The sequence below is a fragment of the Pseudorca crassidens genome, chromosome 10 (assembly GCF_039906515.1).
Source record: "Pseudorca crassidens isolate mPseCra1 chromosome 10, mPseCra1.hap1, whole genome shotgun sequence".
NCBI classification, from domain to species: Eukaryota; Metazoa; Chordata; class Mammalia; order Artiodactyla; family Delphinidae; genus Pseudorca; species Pseudorca crassidens.
Window position 1 is genome coordinate 106208395 of NC_090305.1, and position 26810 is coordinate 106235204.

Below are 26810 nucleotides of genomic sequence, written 5' to 3' on the forward strand. Positions count from 1 at the left end.
GGGGCACCTGTCACTCAGGGACAGAGATACTGTCAGTCGTGGGTTGCAGGTGAGGAGACGAAGCCTCGCAGGCAAATTGGAGGTGCTAATGTTGAGCCCAGGTGGTCTAGACTGTGATCCAGTGCTGTCCCTGTGCCCCAGTTACGCTGCCAGCTGCACTGGAAGCTGTTCAGAATCCCCTGTTCCCAGGGGTTTTGTTAGGAGCCCAGGGAGGGTTTCTGGGGCAAGGCCTGCACTTGTCTGCCTCTACCCTACCTCTTGGGGGTTGTGCACATCCTCCCCCAAACCCCCAGCTTCTTGTGTGTGTGTCTGACTGTGTGGTGTGTGTGTGTGATGTGTGTGTGTCTCTGTCTGCATGGGGTGTCTGTGTCTGAGTGCCTCTCTGTTCCTTTTTATGTGTTATGTGGGTTTGTGTGTCTCTGTGGATCGCGTGTGTCTGTCTTTGTGTATTGAGTGTGTGTCCGTGCAGTTTGTTGTTTGCATGCGTGGTGCCCACGTGTGTGTATCTGTGGGGAGGTCTGTGTGCATGTGTGTCCCTGCATGTGTCTCTGTGCGGGTGGGTGTGCGCGCGTGGTGTGTGCGCGCGTGGGTGTGGCGTGTCCTCCCGCTCGGAGGCTCCCGAGAGCCGACCCCGTTCGGGGAGTGACAGTCCCCGGCGCGGCCACCCCGGGGCGCGGCCGGCGGGGAGGAGCGCGTGGCGGGTCCGCCAGCCGCACACGTGGGCCCGGCGCCGCCTCTCGCGTTCCCACCCCCTCCGGCCGCCCCCGCCGAGAGCCGGGATAAGTGGCGGCGCGGACGCCGCGCCCTGTCTCTGCGGAGCCGGCAGCGCGCAGCTCTCCGGCCCTAGCCCGCCACAGACGAGGACCGCGCTCGGGGACGCGACAGCGGCGCTCGTGGCCCCGGTAACTGCCTCCCGTACCCGCCCCCGGCTGCCGCGCCGTCCCCGGGTGGGGCAGCCCCGGGTCCCCGCGTCCCCGCGTCCCCGCGTCCGGGCTCGGCGTGGGCTCCCGCGCTCCTGCGCGCGTGTGCGCGCGTGTCTGTGTGTGCATTGGTGCGCGCGCGCCCCGCTCCCCAGCAGCAGCCCCGAACCAACTTGGACCTGTCAACTCCGTGTCCCCGTGCCCGTCCGCGAGCAGAGCAGCTGGCAGCACCTCCAGAGACAGCGCGGTGCTGTGCTGCCTGCGCTGGTGGAGACAGGAGGGGAACAAAGTTTGTCGGGAGCCCGGGTGACTTTCCTCGGGGACCCGCATGTGTGCGTGTGCGGGGGGCCTGGGAGCGCGGAGCTGGTTCCCTGGCTTCCCGGGCAGTGGGCGCCGGGCTCCTGGCCCCCCTTCACGCCGCCTCAGTGGTTTGTTTAGGAAAAGTGATGGTGAACTAATAGTGGAGGCTCGCAGGCGCCCGCTGCCCGCCCCGCGGAGGGAGGGCGGCCCCGGAGGGCTGAGAGGGCGCCGCACCCTTCAAGCCCAGGCGGCATATGTGAGCCAGGGCTCTGAGGTGGGAACCTGTGACCGCGGAGATGAGGGAACAGCCCGTGTTTGCCTGGCTCTAACTGTCAAGGCTGTGTGGTTGTGGACCGCAAAAGCCAGGACGTGATGGAAACAGGTTTGTCACGGCATCCTTGGAATTTCAGACAGGAGGAATTAATCGCAATATCATCCACCTCATTATCGTGCCCCTTTGAAACTTCCTTGGGGATTTTAAGATAGATGGGTCTTTTGCAGCTGGGTCTTTATACCCGTAGAGCTGACTATAATTTCCACTTGATTACAGCTAAAGTAGTCTTTAAGATGAAGTTTCCTGAAATGATTTAAAATAAACACAGATGGGAAGGGGGAAAAAGCTGTAATGAGGCACTTAAAAAATAAAGTGAGCATTTTTCTTGAGAACGAATGGGATTTTTCAGTCTTAAGGAATATATATGTATTTTTAAAATCTTTGAAATGGAGGTTTTTTGTTTTTAACCTGCTTTAAAAAATTGTTACTGACTCTGAACAAGGTTTCCCTCCTGATCTCTATGTGTTTTGCCATATCCCTGACTTTGGAATGTGTCCTTCTTCCTTCCCAGGACCTGAAGAGCCTTTCAGAATGCCAGAGGAAAGTTCTCCCAGGCGGACCCCGCAGAGTGTTCCGTACCAGGACCTCCCTCACCTGGTCAACGCCGATGGACAGTACCTCTTCTGCCGGTACTGGAAACCCTCGGGCACACCCAGGTAAGTCTCCCCCAGGTGCTACCCGGATGTGCCCTGGCGGGGGGGGGGTTCATGTCCCCTCTGCCCCTTTGTGTGCAGCTCCCGTGCGGCCACTTTCTCCATGACCAACTTCACGTGCCATTTTAACATCAGGCACAGTGGGCTAACAGAACTGAGATTTATATATCTTTTTTTAAAATTAAGAAGCAGACGTTCTATTTTCATTATAACAACTAGGATACGGATCCTACCGTATGGCAGTTTTCAAAAATTCCACATGACTTTATTTTTTGTACTGGAGTTGATTTCCTGTTGTACAGGCATTCCTTTAAAATCCAACCCAGCAGGTATAGAAAACCACCTAATCAGATAAGATCAAAATAATGGATATGTAGTAACTTTTGTTCTCTTTTCCTGTTTGAGTATGAGCTTCAGAAGATGTCATACCTGTGTAACAGAGAGAAAGGAGTCTGGGTGTTTCCTTCTGATTTCTTGCCAGCTCAGTTACTTTGTACATTTTCCATCAAGGACTTGTCTTGCTCTTAGAAGCAGGCGTTGGGACCTGCACACAGTAAGATAGCTGGTCTCCTGCTTCCCTCCTCTTGTACGAAATAGGGAAAACCCTGCTTGTTTGCGTTGTTCAGGGAAAGAAATTATTTGTGGTAACCAATTGGCCTAGTGAAAAGTGAACATTTTCTGTTCCATGGACATGTTACCTGTTTCACAGGCCTGTTGTCTCCTAGGGGACATGTATGGTGTGCTGTGGCTTATAGGATTATGTCTCCCTTTGTGTTTCAGTCATCACCCAACCCTAGTACAGATACAAAATTCCTCCTACATTTTCAACAAGGTGTGTATAATCCAGGTAGCTGCACATTAAAAAACAAAAACAAAAGCAGAGATATGGACTTTAAAGACCTAGTTTAAAATCATAGCTTCAGGGCAACTATATAAACCGGCTATTGTAATGGGCAGTTAAGAGTTCCTACAGGGCTTCCCTGGTGGCGCAGTGGTTGAGAGTCCGCCTGCCGATGCAGGGGACATGGGTTCGTGCCCCGGTCCAGGAAGATCCCACATGCCGCAGAGCGGCTGAGCCTGTGAGCCATGGCCGCTGAGCCTGCGCGTCTGGAGCCTGTGCTCCGTGACGGGAGAGGCCACAACAGTGAGAGGCTCGGGTACCGCAAAAAAACAAACAAAAAAAGAGTTCCTACAGGTCTGGCCATGTCCTTCTTAAAGATTTCCTCTACAGGAGAGAGTGTGTGTGTATGTGCATGTGTGTCAGACGGGGAGGTGGGGTTGTCAAGCATTATCATTAATTCTCCATTCTGACTTAATTGGCAGTACAAGTGCACACTCTTGGTTTAATTTCTAACAACTTCGTGGTATGTGGTGCATTATTTGATCAATATACAAAAAGAGGACAAAGAATTGGGAGCTAAGTTTGTGATGTTTGAGTCTCAGACGTTGGGGGCTTTCCTGGTTAAGTGGGGAGGTTGTCCTCGCTGGAGGTTGGTGGAAGGGAGACCCTGCGGTCCTCAAATGGGCGGGGCGGTGCTGCGTGGGTGGGCCAAGGCAGAATGGCTGCCCTTCCCTGGGCTGTGAGTGGTTTTCACAGTCTCCACCCTGAGTCGCCCTGTGGGGAGCTCTGTGCTCCCTCGCTTTTGCTCTAGTTAGAGATGGCAAACGCCACTCCCAGTTGTTTAAACCGAGTGTCTCTTGGGGTTAGTGTTTACCTTGCAGAGGACGCTGATGGGAATAAGAACAGGGGCCGATGGTTGAGGCAGCTGGGCCCTGGGCTTTGGAAGAGAGGCTGCCCGCCTACCTGCTCGACCTCCACCCCCTGAGATGATGCAGGTCGATAAACTCCCTCTGGGATTGGCCCTCCTCTGTCAGGGGGTCCTTAAAACATTTCACCACCAGCCCTGACCAGTTGGAAAGTCCTGGAGGCCCCCCGCGGTGACAGATGCCGCATCCTGGCGTCCTGGGGGAGGGGTCAGGGCAGGCCGAGTGGTGAGGACGCAGCGGGGGCCTCAGGGCAGAGGTCTGTGCTGGCTGGTGAGGGAGCGTGTCCCTATCAGAGAAGCTGAGCCCAGCTGCTCTGGCAGATAGCAGTGTGGCAGCCCAGCCCTCTTGCTGCTCTGGGACAGCTCTGCTGCTTCCCGTCAGCACGGCTGCCTCTAGGAGCGGGAGGGGACCACTGGCCTCCCCTTTCCCCTCCAGGGAGTGTCCTCCATGGTCTTTCCCCCAGTTAGCTCAGAGTCTTGTCTGCTCTAATCGGCGGGGAAAACACCAGCAAATGTCCCTTTTCTCTGCTCCTCTTAAAAAATCTTTCCCGCAGAGGCCCTTGGGACCTCAGAAGCCACTGTCTTACAGACTGTGTCCAGCAGAGGGGTCGGTGCCTGTCTCTCTTAGTTGGCACTGGGATGGGTTGGATTTCTGGTCAACAAGTTGGGCCTGTTCAGAACACCTGCCAGAACATTCAGCCCCCGGAGGGTTTGCTGGGTTCCCAGACCAGCTCTGCAGGCGGCTCAGAGCGACCCAGGGTCATGGCATCAGCCACACTGGGAAGTCGGCTTAACCTGCTGATGGAAACATTGTGTCTCTACAAATGCTGGCCTCCTCACCCTGGGCCCTGGGGTCGCTGTTCCCATGTGTGCGTCCAAACTCAGTGTTGTTTTTAACAGAGCTGGCCAGACACTCGGTCTTTAATCACTATGAACCAGAGGTTCGCTTGGTTCCGCCAAGGCAGATTCGTGCTCATCTGGTAGTATTTACTGTGAGTATCGTGTGTTCTGGAGTCCGGACTAGTCTCTTAGATGTGATCTCGTTTTATCTTCACGTCAACCTGTGGGGCAGATGTTATCATTGTTTTCCCTCTTTTAAAGCTGGTCCAACTGCATTTTGTCCACATTCCTCTGGTTCCAAGTCTCTTACTAAGGAAGACAGACTTTTGTCTAAGTACTGTCTTCCTGATAAATTCTTATATTTTTTGTTAGGGGGAAGGTCACTTCTTATGGTAAAGAGGAATAGAATAATTAATCCTCCCTAATTGTTTCTTCATAATATATTAAAAGTGGGAAATAGATTGAGATATGATCCATTCTGAAACAAAACCTTCGGATGCCCTGGGGACTGGCTGCCTTATCGAGACTGGGTACTTTGGAATTGTGAAATACTGGTTCTTCAGCAAGTTTCCACTGATGGTGTTTTCAGGGTAGTGGAGACTAGCCCAGGTGAGGCTTGAGTTGCTCTGTGGGCTCTCGTGCCCTTGGGTAGTATTTCACACCTTTGGATTCAGTCCACCACGGGGCCCTCAGTCCACTTAAAGGGCAACTTTGAATTAACTTCTGAATGTTACTTAGCCATCCTGCCCCACAGGATGAATGACTGGGCAACATCACTGGGGGGTCTGAAACAATACTCAGTTTGATGACTTGGCTGCAAAGAAGTCCTCCCTTGGTTCTGTTGGACCAGGAGGGCTAGAGAGCTCGCTGTAATTGTGTGATCGCACAGCTGCCACCTTCTGGGCGGTTAGTTCCCGGCGTGGACCGGTCATGCCCAAGGCCGGTGTGAAATAGACACTTGTGGAATCAATGCCCAGATGCTCCTTTGAGCAGGGGCTCCCCTCGCGCTGAGTGTGCTCTGTCTCGGAGGAGCACCCCACCCCCGCCCAACGCTGAGGAACTGACCAGGCTCTCCTGCAGCTTCTGTGGTGATAACAGCCAGTGTACCGAGGGAGCCGTTTCAAAGAGCACTGTCCCTCCACAGGCCGATGGCCTGATGCAGATGCCTGGGTGACTCCTCAGTGGAAGCTCCAGAGCCCCTGCCTTTGCGGGGACCTCCCAACCTGAGCCCCGGAGCCCCTTCTGCAGTCTGCCTGGCTTTGCCCGCTTCTCCTTTCTTGCCTCCACTCAGGAGCTGGCCTTCCTCCAGTGACCCCGTGGCCACTGGTTGCCGTGGACGCCTCCTCTCCCCTCCCCAGCTCCACGCGTCCAAGCTGCCCCCTCGCAGTCTCAGCCGGTGTGGTTGTCAGGACTTTCCTCTTGGTGACGGGGTGCTGGGAGTGGGGCCCATGGCAGGGGCTGGACTAAGGAGGGTGGCGTGGCGTCGTTTCGGGAACGTACCTGTGTTCTCAGAGCCATGGCTGTTGGTGGATCTAGAATCAACAAGCCAAGGCCCCTTCTCCCCTCTTTATTCCCATTCCCCAGAACGGGGCTCAGCTGACATCCCCTACCCCTGCTCTACCCTTTACTGGGTCACTTTGCTCCCTTTCAGACACGAGGCCTTCGCAGTCTGTGTCTGGAGTTTCGGGCGATGCCGTCTTAGGGCACTTCCTCCCACCTATGCACATTTACCTGGAGAAGAAGCCATTCCCTGAAGCTGGGATATATTTAAATGCTAGAGAACGTCCTCCCTTCCTGCCACCCCTCACGATGTCCTTCCATCAGTCACCAACCACTTGGGTGTGGCATCTGTGACTCCAGGAGCTGGGCCTCTCCCGGCCAAGCTGGTCCAGACCACAGAGAGGCAGAGTGTCCATCATCTGGTTGGACTTGATTTCCAGCGCCCGCCCTCTGGAAATTCTGTTCCCTTTGATCAGATTGGCGCCTGCCCGTCCTCCCCTCCACCTTAGGCTTTCCCATCAGGTTGTGTGTCAGTTACTTGGTGCCTTTCTCCCCGCTGCTCATGGTGTGGGTTCAGTGTCCTGGGCAGCATTCCCCAGGTTCTGTGTTTCTTGGAGTGTTTCTCCCTCCCTGTGGGCCCCTGCAGCCCTCGTGACCCCACCCCCTCTGAACTCCTGCCGCCTGTGTGGCTAGGCGTCACCGAATCACTTACCTTTGGTTGGTACATCCCCAGGGCCAAGCAAATCACATCCTTTCACTGTCCCTAAAAGTAGCCACTTTGAACTCCATTCGCTTGGTCTCCATGGGCGTGAGGGCCACCACGCATCTAGCTCCCAGCCCAGCCCCTTGGACCTTCCCCCAATTGTGAGGGTCTGGGATAGCTCTTGGGCTCCCCAGAGCCTCTGCAGGAAGGCAGGCCCTGAGGGCTCAGCTCCGTGAGTATCCGCTCTTCGCGCTTACCCATAGCCACACTGCCACCCAAAAAGTCGGTTAGCAGACCCTGATTTATTGAAGCCTGCGTGTCCCAGACAGAGCTGGGCACCAGGGTGGGGAGAGAGGAGCAAAGGCCGCTGTGTTTCAGGAAGCGGTGGGTGTAGTTATTGTACGAGGGGCAGGTACCTGGAGACGGGACCACTGCTGGCCACACAACACCTTGGTGTAAGTTAGACAAAGGAGCCCATCCAGGTAGACGTGGCCTCACAGGTGTGAGGTTTGGTGAGCAGAGCGTGGGCTGGATTTCAGCTCCTACTCATCCTTCCAGCCAGCGCCCTTGAACGGTATTGCACCTGTGAGAAGGGCGTGCAGGGCAGGGAACCAAGTGAAGCTAGAAAGGTGGGCGGGTGGGGCCAGGCGGCCAGGGTCCTGAAGGCCAAGCTGCAGCCTTGAACTTGAGCCTCAAGGACTGGGTGGGGAGCCACGGACAGGTGTTAGGCCAGGAAGTGGTGCAGTCAGGCATGTGACCTGGACAGTCAGCTGGGTGGAGGTGTTTGCCATCATCCAGGTGGCAGGTGAAGGAGGCTGAGTCAGGCGTGGCAGTGGCACCTCAAGTTGCAAGGGACTGACCGTGTGTGGTGGTGATGGTGGGGGGGCTCCCAGGTGTCTCCCTGGGTGACGGCGCACAGGGGACACCTTTAGATTGCTCTGCTCTGAAGACGCGGGGCTGCCCTCTGCCTGTGACGACATGTGGCACTCCAGGCGCCGTGGGACACCTTGCTGGAGCATCCTTGATAAGCCAGTAGGAGAAGTGGAGGAGAGGTATCGGGGCCGCAAAACGAACCACACTGCGAGCGCCACCAGTAAGATACGAATGCGGGGGCGGGTGGTTTCCTGAAGGTAAGAAAGGAGTCCTTCCTGGCTTCCACCTTCTCCCCACGCTGAAGAATCAAAAACCGCCCTTGACTTATACGTGTTGGCTCATGAAATTTCTGTGTGGACACTGAGAAAATGGACCTTACTATGCGTTTTATAGCAAGGACATTATTTTTAATGCGATCACTGCCTTCCAGTACGACTTCAGATTTCTCTTGCCTATTTTAAGAATTTCCAAAAGTTCCTTCCCCTTGTAAGGAGCCGCTGGTCCTCCTCCTGGTGCTTCTGCCATTCTTGCAGCGCAGCAAACTGCCTTAGTTTTAAATAGGGCATCTCTTCTGGGCTTTTCTTTTTTTTTTTTTAAGATTCTTCAAACAGCAAAGATCTTTTGATGGCGAGAGGAAAGGCCGCAGCTATTCTTGCAGCTGATTTTTCCAGCAGCTACGTTAAGGGATGATTTTTTCCAGTTGCTTTGAGAATGTTCTGCAGATACAAGTCTGTCTTTGTTTGCAGTGGAGATGAAGAAAAAAATAGCAAAATAAGCTGCTTCCTGAACGAGAGCCATGTTCACCATTGTCTGTCTCTTGGCACCTTTTAGGTAGAGATGCTGATCCCAGGCACACTTTGTCCCCCAGGGCCGGCCAAACATGGGTTATTGTCAATGGGGAAGCGGTCCTTAGCGGTGCGAATCTTTGCGGCTGGGATCACAGGATGACCCTTGTCCCATATTCAGGGTCAGCCAAGCCTCTTGTTGGAGGCGGTGCCTTCACTTCACACAGGCTTGTTCACTGGGGTGGGGGTGGGGAGGCAGTGGTGGCCATCGAGTGGGGCTGGGGGTGGCGTTTTCTCTGTATCGAGGGCCTGGTCCACTCGCAGAGGGGCGGGTGCAGGGAAGAGGGCCGCCAGAGGAGCTTGCTCTGTGTCACGTTGTTGGGTCTCACGGCAGCCGTCCCTCCCCCACTGCGCTGGCCATCAGTCTCTGCTCTGGCGTTTGGCAGGCTCTCTGGTATGCAGGGGTGGAAAGTTTCTCACCTTCCTCAGAAAGGTTCAAAGGAGCTCTTCTCCTTAACCTTCTGGAAGGAAAGGGGGAGGAGGGAGGAAGAGGAGGGGCAGAACAGGAGGAGGGTTTGGGCACTGCGTCCTCCCTGGGGGCTTCCCACGGCTGGTGGAGGGTTTAGTGGGTGGAGTTTGCGGACCTGTTGACATGATGTGCGAGTATATGCCGTTTCCCAGAAAGGACGGTGGATCACAGACTTGCCCAGACTGTCCAGGTCGGGGCGGCCCGTGACCCCAGCACTCTGTGCAGCCTCATCACGTGCAGGGGAGGTGGCTCAGAGGGTGAGCATGGTCACCCAGGGGCTGGCGGGGCCAGAGGGCAATCCTGGAGTTCTTCCGCCCCACCCTGTCTCTCAGAAGCTGCTCCCACACCTTCCTCTTGGGGGTTTAAAGCACAGATCAGCCCTTCCCAGTAAGCGTTTAAACAAATGTCTGGCCTGGGGCCCGGCTTAGAGAGGTCCTAATTGCCACCCTTCTCCCCGCCGCCTGCCCCCACCAAAGGAATCATTTCCCACGCCTCTGTCCTGGTGGTTCTGTTTTCAGTGGTGAAGAGTGTGTGGGCACCTGTGCGGTGCCCAGGGGGCTGAGGAGCGGGGGTAGACGGACCTCAGGAGGACGCAGGAGACTGACTTAGACCCAGAGGTGGGAGGAGAAGCCCGGAGGCCTCTAGGAACAAAAGAGAAGAAGCGGAGGAGATGGGGGCCCCGAGTGGAGTGGGGGGAGGGTGGAAGAAAGAATGTCGAGAGAAGGAGCTGGAAGGCAGGGAGGAAGCTGCAGGCTGGGTCACCCCGAGCTCTGGTCAGGCTCTCCTGGTCAAAGCAGGCCAGTTTCCCCCAGGCTGTCCACGGCGGCTGGATTAGAGATGAAAGGCCCCCCGCTTAGGAAGCGCTGCCTTTGGACATTTTAGGAGCTCCGCTCTGTTCTTCCTGTTGAGTCACTCTTGTAGAGGTATGTGCACAGCTGGGTGGTGCAGCAGAGAATGGCGAAGACCGTGGAGCCAGGCCCCAGGACCAGCCTGAGTCCACACGGACGGCATGGGGGCCGTCACTGGACCAGTGTGTTGGTCTTCTCACCTTCCCCCAGGTGATTATACGGTTAGACATCAGTGGGTGGTCAGCGCCTGGCACCCGGTAATGAGATGTGTGTCCTCTTTGCCTCCACCGTCTGGCTGGTGAGCTCTGGGGACCGTTGGCTTGTCTGTTACTCACCACCCTTCCTTATTCCCCTCCACCCTCTTGTCCGGCATCAGTCACAGAGACCCAGAGGCAAAGCAGTAACCTTTTTTTTTTTTTTTTTTGCGGTACGCGGGCCTACTCACTGTTGTGCCCTCTCCCGCTGCGGAGCACAGGCTCCGGACGCGCAGGCTCAGCGGCCATGGCTCACGGGCCCAGCCGCTCCGCGGCATGTGGGATCTTCCCGGACCGGGGCACGAACCCGCGTCCCCTGCATCGGCAGACGGACTCTCAACCACTGCGCCACCAGGGAAGCCCAAAGCAGTAACCTTTATTAACTCCACCTTGACCTCTCTCCCCATGTTGCAGGCTGTGTGCTTTCCGCAGACTCCAGGTTTTGACTTTTTTTTTCCTTAACAGTTAAAACTCAGTTCCATTTCAGTGAGATTTCAAACTCCACGATAAACTTCTGTAGATGCTTAGTTTACCAAGTCATGGGGAAGCCGTTGGTGGTGAAATTCTTTTTGAGACAACACATAGGTAGCAAATTAGATACTTTCTTTAATGTCACACGAGACCTCTGTGACAGTGTTTGTGGTGTCACTCTAGACTGGCTGGAGGACCAAATGAGTCTTAGGGAGGGAGGCTGGGGGCCAGTGCAGACAGACCCACCCGCTTCTCAGAGTCCCATCTCCAGTGGCCTCAGTCCTTGTCGTGTGTTTCTCCTTTGGTCCCGATCGTGGGCCGGGGTGTGTGGAGACGCTTGTGCTACAGAATGAGCCTGTGCTGCAAGGGCTGTCCTGGCACCTGCCGCGTCTGCAGTGGCAGGGTGGTCGGCGCATCGGGGATTCTCTGGGTTGGCGCCCTGTGCTGGACTCAGCCGGGCAGTCCTGTGCTAGTCTTGGCTGGGCTCTCCATGTGTCTCTGTGCAGGACTGGCAGCTGGCGGGGGCCTGCTGGTCTCAAGTGTCTGGCCCTGGAAGGCTGGTGGCGGGAGCACGTCTGTCCTTCCCCACATCCCCTGTCCTCCTTTCCCAGGCCGTTAGGGTGGCAGTGTCTCGTGAGCAGCAGCGCGCTTTCCCGGTCTCTGCTTGTGTCGAGTTTGCAAATGTCGAAGTCAGTCGGCCTGGAGGCGGTGGGGACACATCCACGGAGCAAGGCGAGGGGAGGATGGTTTGTGGCCATTGTTGAATCTATAGCATTCAACAGTAGGAAAGGTTTTTGTGCTGAGATTTGGGAAACCAGGGTTGAAATTTTATTTCTGCCTCTGAGTGACTCTAGACAAGGTACCCTCCATTATACCTTCCAGCAAGTTCCCAGAGGGTTTTGTATTTTATGTAACTCTGGTGTGTTTTGCATCTCATAGTGGTAGAACAACCTGTGAGCTTCTCCAGGGCAGAATTCATGCTTCCTTAGTGCGTGCCCCTTGTAGACTTTCGTGCCTGGCACAAACTAAGGGATCTAAACATGTTTGTTGAATGAATGAATGAACTTCCCGTATTTAGAGTAAGATGATTGGGCTAGATGAGTCTCAAAAATCCCTTCTGGCATGGTTTTCGAGGAAAAGAACTGAGCATTTCCATCAAGTGTAGGTCAGAGGGGCTAACTGTTTGTGCAGGAAATGCAGCACCTAAATCCAGAAGCACGAGTGAAGAAGTTAGTAACACCTAGGATGGGAACATTCCCTACAGGTGATCCCCTGGGATACTAGGTGGCTGGGTTTTAGCCAATTTAACTTTGAAGTAAAGGTCTGTGTGTGAAGACACACCTACAGGTGAGAACTGCAGGACGGCAGACAGTGTTTTCCCTGTTAGCACAGAAGTCAGCGTGGACACCAGAATCTGGAGTGGTGTCAGCTTCCCCTTGATGTGGGGGATGAGTCAGTGGGCGTTAACTGAGCTCCAGATGTAAACTCAGCGCTGTGGTAGACAGCGATGGGGGGTCCTCAAAGCGACGTGGAGACTCAGGGTCTGCTTGACTGCAGACCTCCAACCCCATGAGGTTTTTCTGAACATCTTGTGCGTGCCGTGTCTCATTCTGGTTTGGAGATATGGAAATGAAACAGCCCCCGTCTGCCTTTGAAGACATTGCCCCACATTTATCAGGGAGACAGTTCCAAGCACCGTGGGAGTTTGCTTGTGAGGGCAATGCATTTGGGGGGAGGGGGTGGTTTCAGGGAAAAGTTGAGGTGACTTTAAGCCGGCCCTTGAATGTGGTTGGAGAAACCACTTTCACACAGGCATGCAGGTATGTTCTGAAAACGACAGGAAGTCTTTGGAAACTATAGTCTACGGTACATGGCAGAAGGAGAGTTTGGAATCACTGGTTCAGGAGCCTGAATTTGAATGGCCCTTGTATTAGTCTGCTAGGGCTGCCATAACAAAATACCACAGACCTGGTGGCTTAAACAACAGAAATTTATTTTTCTCACAGTCCTGAAGGCTGAAGGTCCACAATCCAGGTGCTGGTTGGGTTGGTTTCTGGTGAGAGCTCTCTTGTGGCTTGCAGATGGCCACCTTCTCTCTGTTTCTTCATGTGATCTTTCCTCTGTGAGTCTTTCCTCTAATTGGGTAAATCTTCCATGATTGAACTTGGATGAGGATCCTGACTTTTCACTTATTTGCTTCTCTGTGATTCCATGGTAGATGCCCCAGCCTGTCTGAAGTTGCCTTTGCCTTGATGTCTTGTGTCTAAGACCACCTGGTTTCAGCAAACCCTACTGGCCGGCTGGCCTGAGGCAGGTTCAGACACAGGAGTGGGAGATACCAGGGACAAGCTCTGTCAGTACTGTGCAGACCCAGTAGTTGCCTTCTCTCTAGCCATTCCTCTTTCTTTCTTACTGATTTTTGTCCCCGGGGTGGGAGGGGCAGCGGTATGACTAATGATTGGAATATTTACACCTGATTAAAACCATTCTCACTTACCAATGTTATTTGTAGCTAGAGGTGGCTATAGGACCAGTGTATCTCCTTAAGACACTAGAAAAAGAACAGTAAATTAAACCTAAAGCAAGCAGAAGGAAGGAAATAATAAAGATGAGAGCAGAAATTAATGAAGTAGAGAATAGAGAAACCATAGAGAAAATAAACGAATCCAAAAGTTGGCTGTTTGAAAAGCTCAACAAAACTGACAAATCTCTAGATTGATCGAGAAGAAAAGGGAGAAGGACTCAAATTACTAGAATCAGAAATGAAAGAGGAAACCTTAGTAGCAATCTTGCATAAATAAAAAGTTATAAAGGAATAGTACGAGCAGTTGTACACCAGGTACAGTTAGGTAACTTAGACAAAGGGAACACGTTTCTAGAAAGATGCAGACTAGCAAAACCGACCTAAGAAGAAATGAAAAAAATCGGAATAGACTTGTAACAAGTAATGAGATCTAATTAGTAAGCAAAACAACTACCCACAAAGAGGAGCCCAGGCCCAGATGGCTTCACTATTGAAATCTACTAAGTATGTAAAGAAGAATTAATACTAATTATTCACAGATTTTTCTTAGAAGAGGAAGCACTTCCTAACTCATTCTAAGTGGCCATTATTACCGGGATACCAAAAGCAAACAAAGACATGCAAGAAAAGAAAACTACAGGCTAATATTTCTTATACACATTGATGCAGAAATCCTCAGTTAAATACTAACAAACTGAATCCAACAACAGAAAGAAGAATTATACAATATTACCAAGTGAGATTTATCCTCAGAATGCAAGGACGGTTTAATATCTGAAACTCAGTTACTACAATACACTATATTAGTAAAATTAAAAAAAACTCACATGATCATCTCAGTATATGCAGAAAGTGTTTCACAGAATCCAACACACTTTCATGATAAAAACATCCAACAAACTATGAATTGAGGGGACCTTCCTCAGCCTGATAAAGAACAATGACAAAGGTCTCAAGCTAATACCATACTTAATGATAAATGACCGTATGCTTTTCTCCTAAGATAAGGAACAAGACAAGGATGTCCATCTTACCACTGCTATTCATCACTGTACTGAGGGTCTAGTTATGGCAGTTAGGCAAGAAAAAGAAAGAAAAGGGATCCAGATTGAAAAGGAAGAACTAAAACTATCTCTGTTTGCAGATGACATGATCTTGTATGTAGTAAATCCTAAGGAATCCACTAAAAACTATTAGAACTAATAAATGAATTCAACAAGACTGGAAGATACAAGATGAATATATAAAAATCGATCGTAGGGCTTCCCTGGTGGCGCAGTGGTTGAGAGTCTGCCTGCTGTTGCAGGGGACACGGGTTCGTGCCCCGGTCTGGGAAGATCCCACATGCCGCGGAGCGGCTGGGCCCGTGAGCCATGGCTGCTGAGCCTGTGCGTCCAGAGCCTGTGCTCCGCAACGGGAGAGGCCACAACAGTGAGAGGCCCATGTACTGCAAAAAAAAAAAAAAATTTTAAAAAATCGATTGTATTTCTACATACATGCAGTGAACAATCTGAAAATGAAATTAAGACAATTTCATTTAAAAGAGCATCAGAGAGAATAGAAGTGCTTACAAGTAAATTTAACAAAAGAAATGCAAAACTTGTACTCTGAAAACTGCAAAACATTGCTGAGAGAAGTTAAAGAAAATCCAAATGAGTGTAAAGGCATTCCATATTCATGGATTGGAAGACTTAATATTGTTAACATGGCAGTACTCCCCAAATCCCTATGAGAATCCCAGATGGCTTCTTTCTGGAAATTGATCAGCTGTTTGTAAAATTCATGTGGAAACTCAAGGGGCCCAGAAAAGCCAAAACAATCTTGAAGAAGAAGAACAAAGTTGGAGGACTCACATTTTCTGATTTCAAAACTTACTATAAAACAACAATAATCAAACCAGTGTGCTATTGGCTTGGCATAAGGATGGACAAGAATTGAGAGTCCAGGAAAACCCATATATCTATGATTAATTGATTTTTGACAAGAATGCCAAAAGAACTCAATAGGAAAATGATAGTCTTCTCAACAAATGTTGCTGGGACACTTGGATATCTGCATGCAGAGGAAGGAAGTTGCACCTCTTCCTCACACAAAAGTAAACTCAAAAACCTAAATGCAAGGGCTACAACTGTAAAACTCGTAGAAGAAGACATAGGAGCAAATCTTCATGACCTTGGATTTGACAGTGGTTTCTTAGATGTGGCACCAAAAGGACAAGTTACAAAAGAAAAAACTGGTATATTGGACTTGATCAGAATTAAAAAACTTCTGTGCTTCAAAGTAAACTGTCAAGAAAACTAAAAGTTCACAAAATGGGAGAAAATACTTGTAAATCTATGTGATAAGGGAATTGTATCTAGAATGTAAAAAGAATGCTTGTAATTCAGTGATAGAAAGACAACCCAATCAAAAAAAATGGGCAAAAGACCCGAGTAACATTTGCCCAAAGAAGATACACAAATGGCCAATGAGCATATAAAAAGATGCTCAGCATCAAGTGTCGTCAGGGAAATGCAAATGCAAACCACAGTGAGGTACCACTTCCCATCCACCAGCGTGGCTGTAATAAAAAAGACAGAGAATGACAAGTATCGGTGAGGATGTGGAGAAATCTGGACCCTCATGCACTGCTGGAGGGGATTTAAAATGCTGCAGCCACTTTGGAAGATAGTCTGACAGTTACTCAGAAGTTAAACAGTGTTAGCGTATGACCCAGCAATTCCATTCCTAGGTATATAGCAAAAGCAATTCGGGTTTAACAGGTACACACTACTCTATATAAAATAGATAAATAAGGACCTACTGTATATCACAGGAAACTATAATGTTTTGTAATAACCTGTATTGGAAAAGAACCTGAAAAAGAATATATATAGATAGATAGATTTGCATTTCCCTGATGACAGTTGTACACAAATATTCATAGCAGCATTATTCATAATAGTCAAAATGTGGAAACAATCCAATGTCTATAACTGATGAATGGATAAATAAAATGTGGCATATCAATACAATGGAATATTATTTGGGCTTAAAAAGGAATGAAATACTTACACATTGGTGAACCTGAAACAATTATGCTAAGTGAAAGAAGCCAGTCACAAAAGGTGACATATTATATGACTCCATTTACATGACGTGTCCAGCATAGGCAAATCTGTGGAGACAGGAAGTAGATTAGTGGTTGCCAGGGGCTGGGGCAGAGATTGGGAGAGTTGCGGGGTGATAGCTAAGGATACGAGGTTTCTTTTTGGGGTGATGAAAATGTTCTAAAACTGATTATGGTGATGGTTGTACTATTCTGTAAATATACTAAAAACCACTGAGTTGTACACTTCAAAAGAGCAAATTATATGATCTGTGAATTATATCTCATTAAAGCTGTTACCAAAAAATGCAAATACCTAAGGAAATGAGTTAAGGAATGTTATGCGAACATTTTTAACGATGTTTACCAAGAAAACTAACGACACAAAGTTATTTAGGATATAATGGTACAGAGGAAAAATATAAATTTAAGTATAAAACTGTGATCTCAACCATATTAAAAATATAATCATGGAAAAGAGGTTAGAAATTTGACTACAAAAACTGAATGCATGTCTTCAGGCCTTGCATCATCTTTGGAAAGGAAAGGAAACTAGTCTTCAGAAAGGCCCACACCCAAGTCTGACACCTTGCTAAATACTTCTTTGGCTTCACCTCCCTGAATCTCACAACACACCAGCGGGTTGGCATCGTTCTTGATATTTTATTGACGTGGAAACTGGTCCCAGAGAACCGTGGGCTAATGAATGCAGAGCCAGGATTTGAACCCACATCTGTTTTGCTTTAAAGGCACTGTTCTCTCTCCAGCACCCAGCTGTGCCATATCAAACGCTTACAGAGCTGCTCATAGAACCCAGCTGTGTGCACAGGCGCTGTTCCTAATGCTCTTGGCAGGTGGCGAAGGTAGGGATGACAGCCCCACCTTATAGATGAGGCTGGTGCTTGGAAAGGCACGGTGGCTCTGATGAGGGGCCCTGGTACAGTGACAGGTCGTGGTGTGAGCCCGTGGTCCGAGGTCCATCCACCTCCATTCGCGTTCAGCTCTGCCGTCTGCTCTGATTAGGCCGTCCTGACTGTAGCTGCCCGTCAGGGCAGTATATTTACAGAGTAGTACAACCATCATCATAATCAGTTTTAGAACATTTCATAACAGAGCTCTGAGCTGTGTGCCCATAAGATTGTGACCATTTCCCTTAAATTTGTCACTGTGTGCTCGTCTTACCTCTCCTGCATTCTTAGTAAATTCCCGATTGTTTATTGCCATCCGTTTGGCATTTCACCACCCAGAAGAACTTGGAGCCATCTGCAGACTTGGAAAGTTCATGCTTTTCTCCTTCCAGGAAAAAAAAAAAAAAATGAATGTTACATAAGATGGGACCGAGCACATTCTTACCGGAAGGTCGGGAGCCACTTCTCAGCCTGAAGAATCCCTGTTACCTCTGCCCGTTACTTCCTGTTTCATCCAGGTCCAAAATCACACTGCAGCTATCTTTGCAAACACGGTTCCTTGCAAAACCTCTAAGAATAAGTGTTGCCTCCATTCCCACACAGAACTGCCCTGTCTTCAGGGTCTCCTCTGGGTCTGAGGAGAGGTTCCTCCTTGAGAACTCACGGGCCTTCCTCTAGGCAGTCTGTGCTGGTCACATTGTCCTCCATCCTTCAAGCAGGGATAGGAGTCATCTCTGGGGGCAGAGGTCCCCAGGACCCTCACCCACCTCCTCCTAGCGCCTCTCCACCTGTGGCCGTTTCTCCCTCGTGCAACAGTCTCTTCCCGACTCGCTCATCTTGGGTCATTTAATTTTGTTGTCGTAAATAAAATTTGCTCTCTTCTTTTGTGAACATATTCATGATAAGACATTGAGAAATTAAGGAAGAGTGGAAAGCTAGGACGACTGACCACCCCAGGACAATCCTTGTTAACATTCGTGGACTCTGAGAAACTGGAAAGCACCATAAAGATGACCAGCCCCTTGGCTCTGCAGATGGGGAGCCAGAGGAGCTAGGACCGTTCAGTCACCTGCAGAGGCCTGGTGCCTGTGGCAGGAATCAGGGGTCTGAGCCGAGTGAGCTGCGGGCCCACCCCCAGGAAGCCGGAAGTCGGTAGGCAAGCAAGAAGGTGAGGGGCAGGTGACCAGTGAGCCCAGGGGATCGCCTGACTCTGCTGGGGTGGCTTCGAGCTGAGGGGGCCTTGACCTGGGTCTGGACATGAACCTGCTGTCCAGTGAGGAGGCGGCCCAGAGCTCTGTGCCCACCTGCCATCCAGCCCTCTGCTGCCTGCGGCTCGCCCTGGCGCTCGGCTCACTGGCAGTGGGGCTTTCTGCTTCCGCGTCCTCCAGGAGCGTTTGAGGGTTTGCCTAATAAATGTCCACCTCCTGTGCGGGTCATTTCTGTGTCCAGCCTCCTCCACCTCTGCTCTCGGTGAGTCTTCAAGTGCCCGGTGGTGAGAGAGGGGCCTGGTGACCCCCTCCCTGTCAGATGAAGGCCCTGCGTGTCCTCGTTGCCACAGGCCCCCGGTGCTGTGGCGGCTGCAGCTGTCTGAATTGAGTTATCATTTCCTCGTTGTTCTCTTTGACTCAACTTTCCTTTTCACTGGCGAGCTATTTTAAGAGGAAGCGTTATTCTAACTCGGGAAATGTAAAACCAGTATCAGGGGCCATCAGTGGAAGGTGACCACAGGACAAAAGAAAACCCCGGCACTGAATCCCAGCTCTGCCCTGGGCTTGCCCCCAGCCTGGGCCTGTGGCTTCTCTCTGTCCTGAGAACGGAGGCGGGTCGTGTTGGAGATCTCTTTCAGACAGACCGGCACCTCGCCCAGGGCTCCGTGCATTCAGGGTGGAATGGGAGGGATGAAGGAGTAGTAGCATCGCCCTGTGCACGTTCCCGTTCCTTGATGCTGTGCCTCCAGCCCTCCCCGGTTCAGCCTGAGCACTGCCCGCATGGGGGCCCCACAGGTTGGGAGCCCGAGGACAGGTGTGCCATCCCCGACCCCCGTGACGCGTTGCACCAACTGGGAAGCGTCGAGGCTTGCACCTTCGCTTCCAGAGACTGGTGGTCTGGCTTCTCCAGGTGCACGCATGTCCACACCACACGCCCGCGTTCACGAGTCCCCCGCGAGAGCCTGCCGCTCTCTTTTCTGTGGAACGTGACACTGCGGCAAGAGTGTCCCAGATGGCATGGGGTGCCTGCGTCACTGGTGCCGTGCATCTGGTTGGCCCCTTGGAGGATGCAGGGGAGCAGCGGCAGGCCAGAGCACCCCTGCGTGCGGCCCCTCCTCGTGGCCTGCAGGCGGCGGCTCACTGTTGGCAGCAAGAGCAAGCACAGGCCCTTTTCTGTGCAGGGAAAAGGAGCCCTGGGCTTGGAGACAGAGCTCAGAGCGCTTCCACGCAGAGACCACGTCAGTCACACTAACATCTGGCCCTGGGCTTCCCTTTTCTGAAATCTTGGGACAGCTGTGAAGCTCTTCATTAATGGACCATCCTAAAAGCCATGCCATGTGCCTTCCGCAGACCATTAGTGATTTCCCAGAAGGCCAGTTCCAAATTGATCTCGACAGCGGCCCCCGAGGAGCCCTTTGGCACGAGAACCTTTTCAGAGCCGCAGGGCCACGGCTGCCAGAAGACGCCTCTGAAGAGATCACACATGTTAATGAAGGGTCTTAATCTCCTGCCCCCTTACAGTTCAGAGCTGCTTTGCGATTGAAGATAAATCATTCCTGGAGGTTGCATCCCCCAAAGCGTAGGAAATTACTTTGAGGCAGGAGGAATAATAATTTCCATATCAGTTTCGAACTTGGTTTATGGAAGGCAGTTATCCGCCTCACTTCACTGGAACCTTGAGCAGATGATAGGAGGAGGGGCTGACGTGGGAGGGGCTGAGTAATCTCCGTCAGGGCATCCAGATGCCAATTTTGCTCACTGGATTTTGGGCACTGGAACTGTCAGCTGCTAAGTACCTCAGAGGGCCCCATATTTGGTTGGTTCTGCACTTTATTGGCAGCAATAAGGCATGCAGCTGAGTTAGTGACACCCTCTCTGACCAAACTCTTTGTTGTCGCTGATGTTGCTTTCCAGTTTTATTGAGATGTGATTGACATATAGCACTGTATGAGCTTAAGGTGTGCAGCGTAATGATTTGACTTAATGGACTTAGAAATGATTATCACATTAGGTTGGTAAACATTGCTCATCTCATATAGATGGAAAAAAAAAGTTTCTTTTTCCTCCTTGTGATGAGAACTCTTAGGGTCTGCTCTCTTAACAACTTTCCTGTACCATGTACAGCAGTGGTAACTGTGGTCACCATGCTGTACATCACATCCCAGGACTTACTTATCTTATAACTGGAAGTTTGTACTGTTTGACCTGCTTCTTCCAATTCCCCCTCCTCCCACCCCCATCTTTGGTAACCACAAATCTGATCTCTTGTTCTCAGAGTTTTCTTATTTTGCTGTTGTTTCTGTTTCGGTTCCATGTATGAGTGAGAGCATGTGCTATTTGTCTTTCTCTGACTTATTTCACTTAGCATAATGCCCTGAAGGTCCATCCATATTGTTGCAAATGGTAGAATTTCCTCAATTTTTATGGCTGAATTATATTCCACCGTGTATATTGGGTTGGCCAAGAAGTCCATTTGGGGTTTTCCATAGCGTCTTGCGGCGAAACCCGAACGAACTTTTTGGCCAACCCAATACATGCCACATCTTTATCCATTCGTCTGTCGACGGACACTTAGGTTGTTTCCGTAACTTGGCGACCGTGAACAATGCTGCTGTGAACGTGGGGGTGCAGATATCTCTTGGACATAGTGTTTTCATTTCCTTTGGATATATTCTCAAGTGAAATTGCTGGATCATATGGTAGCTTTACTTTTAATGTTTGAGGAACCTCCATACTGTTTTCCACAGTGGCTGCACCAATCTACGTTCCCACCAGCAGTGTAGGAGGGCTCCCTTTTCTGCACACCCTCTCCAGCATTTGTTATTTGTAGGCTCTTTAATGGTGGCCATTCTGACCAGTGTGAGGTGGTAGCTCAGTGTGGTTCTGATTGGCATTTCCCTGATGACTAGTGACGCGGAGCACCTTTTCATGTGCCTGTTGGCCATCCATGCATCTTCTTTGGAAAATGTCTGACCGCAGTCTTGGACCTGGTGTGTCTAGAGTGTCTGGTGCTGCAGGAAGCAATTCTGCACTCTGAGGGGTGGAGCACAGTGGCGCTTGGCCCCTAACCCTGACTGTTCTCTCCATGGTGCTTTAATGTGACCTGGCATACGTTTATTTGCTGATCATTCTGTCTCCACCAGGGTAGGGACTTTATCTAATTCAGATGTGTCCTCAGAGCCTAAGCCAGAGCCTGATCCAGAAACCCAGCGCTCAGGCAATCTCTGTTACTGAAGAAATGAGGGGCTGAGAGCCGGGCAGCCATTGGACTGTGCCCAGTGGTCCTGTTGCTCCTCCACCTGGTGTTACAGGTGGAGTCATCGCAGCCTTCCATCCCCTTTCATGGGTCTTTGTCTTCTCTAGGGAAAAATATGTCTATGTCTGTATCTATCTACATATAGATGGATGGATGGATGGACCCTTTCATGGGGCTTCGTCTTCTCTAGGGAAAAATATGTCTGTGTCTATGTGCATATAGCTGGATGGATAGATAGATTTTTTTTTTTTTTAAGGAAATAGATGCTCTGGGAAACATGCTGGAGGAGCCTTGCAGCATTGGAACTTTGCTCTGCAGTTCTTACCACTGTGCTTGTTAGGATCTTGCGTTAAAATGGATGTGAGGACGGTGATATCAGCTGGGGCAGGAAGACAGTAGCTGACGCCACGGGACCCACATAAAACCTGCGTCCTCCAGCACAGGCTGACTGACGGGGCTGTTGGCAGGAGAACACTCCACTACGCTGACAGTAGCCAGCTTTGTAGTGTGTGTGCTGTGTCATCTGCACTGCCGGTCCTGTGTTATCCTCGTTTCACACGGGAGGAAGCAGAGAATTCAGCAAGTTGCCCACCGTTGCAGTTAGGGAACAGCAGAGCCTGGGTGTGAACGCACATCAGCTTGCACCTGCATGTGTGAAGGGATCTCGTACACGAGGGTCTGCGTTTGTTAAGGTTCAGCCTGAGTGTTGTGAAAAAGAAACATGGTGCTCATGTAAGATGGAGGTCTATGTCTCTCTCCATCACCAGTCCAGGGGTCCACACGGCCACTCAGGGCAGAAGTCCCTCCCGCCTTGTTGCCCCACCCTCCAAGGGTTTGGGGGCTTCCAAGAAGCCCAGTTCACTGTCTCTGCTGGTAATGTAGCTGGGAGATGAGCTGTCGGCCACCAAACAGGGAAGAGTAAAGAGGCTGAGTCACGATTGCACTCATCCTTCACTCCCCTTCATTTGCCCGTCTCACCCTAAGAGAGGACTTGAGGCTGGTAGCTGGTCACATACAGTTGGCAAAATGCAGTCCGTACGCATAATCTCTTTCATCTTCTCGCCACCCCGCCAAAAGGGGTGGGTAGGTCCATGCTGGTGAGGGCTGGAGCCATGAGCTGGGGCCCTCGGGGATCCTGGTGGGATGGGCAGAGCACAGGTTCAAGGTCAGGTGGATCCAGATTCTACTTCTGACTCTTCTTTTTTTTTTTTGAAAAAAATTATTTATTTATTTATTTATTTATGGCTCTGTTGGGTCTTCATTTCTGTGCCTGGGCTTTCTCTAGTTGCAGTGAGCGGGGGCCACTCTTCATTGGCCCGCGGTGCGCGGACATCTCACTGTCGTGGCCTCTCTTGTTGCGGAGCACAAGCTGCAGACGCGCAGGCTCAGTAGTTGTGGCTCACGGGCCTAGTTGCTCCGCGGCATGTGGGATCTTCCCAGACCAGGGCTCGAACCCGTGTCCCCTGCACTGGCAGGCGGACTCTCAACCACTGCGCCACCAGGGAAGCCCAACTTCTGATGCTTCTGATTGCTAGTGCGTAACTTCAGCTCTTTGAGTCTCCGTTTTCTCCTTTGCAAAATTGGCTACTTATGTCACAGGACTCCTGGGAAGAGTCTGCTGGGATGAAGGGTATGGCTTTGGGTAAGTGGACGGCCCCAGGCGTATTTCCTTCCCTCTGGCTGCTTCGGAGCCCCTGGTCCCTGACCGTTTGCCCCGCGTGTTTGACGACGTCCGAGGCAGCCCTGCCTGTCCCTTCCATCGTGGGCACTCTGCCAGCCCTTGTCCTGAGCCTTGTTACCTGTGGTCCTGTGACTCCTCCCACCGCCCACTTGCTCTGCCCATGGTGTCTCTTGGCCACTCCCCGGCTGGGCTGCGTCGTCCGTGGCCTCAGCTCCCTGCGGCCGCCCTGACCACCCATGTCCTCCCCAGACCCCCGTGGCTGGGGCACCCTGGGAGGGCCTGGAGCAGAGCCTCTTAGGACAGGCAGAGGTGCAGAGCCCGGACAGGGGCCTGGCAGAGGAGAGGGCCCAGCGAAGGCGCAGGTGTCAGCACGCCAGAAAGCTGGGGTTTGTGTTGGCACAGATTGGAGTGGGAGGGCTGGGGGCAGGGTGTGGAGTTGGAGGCTGTTGTGATCCTCGATCTGGGGGAACGGGGGCCGGGGGTGGTAGCAGAAGGGGTGGAGAGAGCGCACATGAGAGGTGAGGCCCATCTCGGGGGGTCAGGCCCGGGGCTCCGTGTCCAGAGGCTGCAGGGGTGGCCGGCACGGCCGCAGAGGTAGGCCTGGGGCTCAAAGCAGAGGCTGAGCTGGAGGCCAGCTGCCTGTGACGCGCGCCCAGGATGCACCTTGAGCACCGGAGGCTCAGGGGGCCGGCGAGGAGTCCACACCTGTCTTTTCACCTAAATCGAACTTCCCACCTGAACCCAAAGTACTCTCTGCTGGAATGAGCAAGTTTTCCTTCAAAGTTGATGGAATCTATCAACATAGTGAGCGGCTTGCTCTGTGCCGGGCGTGTTCTTTTGTTTTTTTTTTATAAATTTATTTATTTTTTGGCTGCATTGGGTCTTCGTTGCTGCGCACTGGCTTTCTCTAGTTGCGGCGAGTAGGGCCTACTCTCTGTTGCGGTGTGCGGGCTTCTCATGGTGGCTTCTCTTGCTGCGGAGCCTGGGCTCTAGGCACGCGGGCTTCAGTAGTTGTGGCACACAGGCTCAGTAGTCGTGGCTCGTGGGCTCTAGAGCGCAGGCTCAGCAGCTGTGGTGCACGGGCTTCGTTGCTCCGCGGCATGTGGGATCTTCCCAGACCAGGGCTCGAACCCACGTGTCCTGCATTGGCAGGCGGATTCTTAACCACTGCGCCACCAGGGAAATCCCATTTTGTCTTGTTTTCAATTGTACGCTGTTTTCCTAAGCTGGTATATTTTAGGATATTAGTGATATTCAGAATACGTAAAATCGTAGGTATGTAAGTAAGGAGTTAGAGACAATTATAATAAAAGGATGGTGTCAGATCTCAGTCTTTTTGCCCCAGGGTTCTGCTTTCAGAGGGCTTCCAGCTCAGAAAAAGGCTGTGTGCAGAGCAAGACTAGATCGAGTCTTGAAAGGTCAAGGGACATATCACGTAGGAGATGTGGTAGTCCTGTGCATCCTCGAGACACCTTGCTTTGCCTGCAGACATTAAGGCTGTGGGCTGGCGAGGAACCTCAGCCTTGCTCTGCCAGGCCCAGGTCTTCTCGGGGACAGCCACACGGGGCGGAGGGCTGAGGGGAGCCAACCAGGAGAAGCTGGCAGAGCCCCAGGAGTGCGTGTGCTGGAAGCAGAGTGGTGAGCAGTCTGGGGATAACGTCCTCTGCAGAGAGACGAGGACAGTGGGGCTGGGGGCCAGGCTGGTGCGGACCCCCCATGCCCGGTGACGGGGCGGCACCGCATGCTGCTCCCTGCTGGCCCTGACTGCAGGCACACCTGTCAGTCGCAGGAGCCCAAGGGCTCTGCGGAGTAGGTGAGATATCACATTAGCAGGCTAGGTAAGCCCGGCACACGGGTGGCCCGGGGGGGATGCGATAAGTGCCCGAAGAGAGATGTTAGCAGTGTGATAAGTTACGGATTAAAAATGCATCAGACTGCCCATCGCCCTCTGCTTCAAGCTGGCTGATGCTGGATTTGCTTTTGCACATTTGTATGGAAACACACCTTTGGTGTGGCCTGTGATTTCCTAGTTGACTGACTTCAGGGCAGGCCAGCTTTGGGATTTCATTATCCTTGCACAGGGAAACCTTTGCTGAGTGGGGTCAGTGCTGGAAGACTGGCTGCTCCAGGCGTCCTGTGACACCTCCCGGGGCACCATCGGCTTCCATGTGTTGCTGTCTGGAGGGTTGTGTGACAGTGTTCCTTCGATGGCCCAGGAATCAAGGAGCTCTGGTCTCAAACTAAATGCAGCCCCATCACTGTCGTGATGCTGGGAGGCCAGACCCCGATTTTGGAACCCATGTGCAGTGGTTTCACGGTACTCATTCGTGAAGGCCGCGCTGAATGCAGAAGGACCAGTTGCAGGTCCACAGAATGCGAGAGCCTTGATGCTCCAAGTGGTGGTGACATCATCCTGGGGGAATTAGGAATTGAAGCTGTTCAGAACCAGCCTTTTCAAAACCAGGACCCAGTGTAGGAATACAGTATGAGTCCCGAGTGTGGAGCTGAAAAGGCTCAGAGGCTTCCTGGGTTCAGCAGAACAGGGAGCTGTGGTTGATTAGTGATGTCTGCTCTGGATGCAGGAGGGATGTTTATCGTCTGACCATTTCCTGGGTGCTTCCCAGGTGCGGGCGCAGTGCCGGGGGGCCTTCTCAGGTGTTCTGTCCGTTCACTCACAGCAGCTCTGGAAGTAGGTGGTGCTGCACTTCCTGCAGGAAACTTCATGGAAAGACGTTGAGGAATCAAAAGAGGGGTCCAAAATGGAACATAAGTGTGATTACAATTATAAACCATAATTACAGCTGTAAGTTGTAATTATAAATTTATAATTAACTTACAAATAATGAAAAACAAAATTTAATGTCTGTGGAGAGGGAGAACCTGGAAGGAAATGTAATGTTCCTGACAGTGTCACTGGGTGGTGGGATTATGGATGGATTTGATTTTTCTTTATGCGTGTCTGTATTTTTCCATTTTCCAAAATGACCCATATTCCTTTTTCAAACTTACATAAATTATGTGTGGGGGGTGTGTGTGTGTGTGCGTTTTTTCATATTGTGGAGATTTGGTGGCCTTTGTCCCTTCATAAATTCACCAGGAGCATTAATTACTCCTCCTCCTGTGAGCCTTGGTGGCTCCCTAGGGGCAGTTCCGCACCTTTTGCTTCAGCTGGACTAAAAGGTTTTGGCAGGACCGTCACAATTGCCCCTCAGTTCTTGATACTGGGCACATCTTGACCTTTTTCAAAAAGGATGAGCAAAAGATGAAAATCACCAGAAATCCAGACTTTACAGCTCCACAGAAGGGCATCCTTCTGAGGACTCAAGGAAACGTATTATCAGGTAGCTTTGCTACAAGAAATTTAGAAAC

The 26810-nt window shown here is 51.5% G+C and overlaps 1 protein-coding gene across 4 annotated transcripts in view; it reads left to right on the forward strand.

Moving 5' to 3' along the window:
- MGLL (monoglyceride lipase) overlaps positions 1 to 26810 on the forward strand; it is a 276564-nt gene that overhangs the window by 171562 nt on the left and 78192 nt on the right. The window contains exons 1-2 of one of the 4 annotated variants that reach the window (XM_067755703.1): positions 693 to 902; positions 2066 to 2210. In XM_067755703.1, coding sequence (XP_067611804.1) covers positions 2086 to 2210 — 125 coding nt within the window. In that variant the 5' untranslated portion in view covers positions 693 to 902; positions 2066 to 2085. Of the gene's footprint in view, positions 1 to 692; positions 903 to 1252; positions 1603 to 2065; positions 2211 to 26810 lie in introns of those variants that run through there. The other 3 variants (XM_067755705.1, XM_067755702.1, XM_067755704.1) reach the window with 3 other exon arrangements.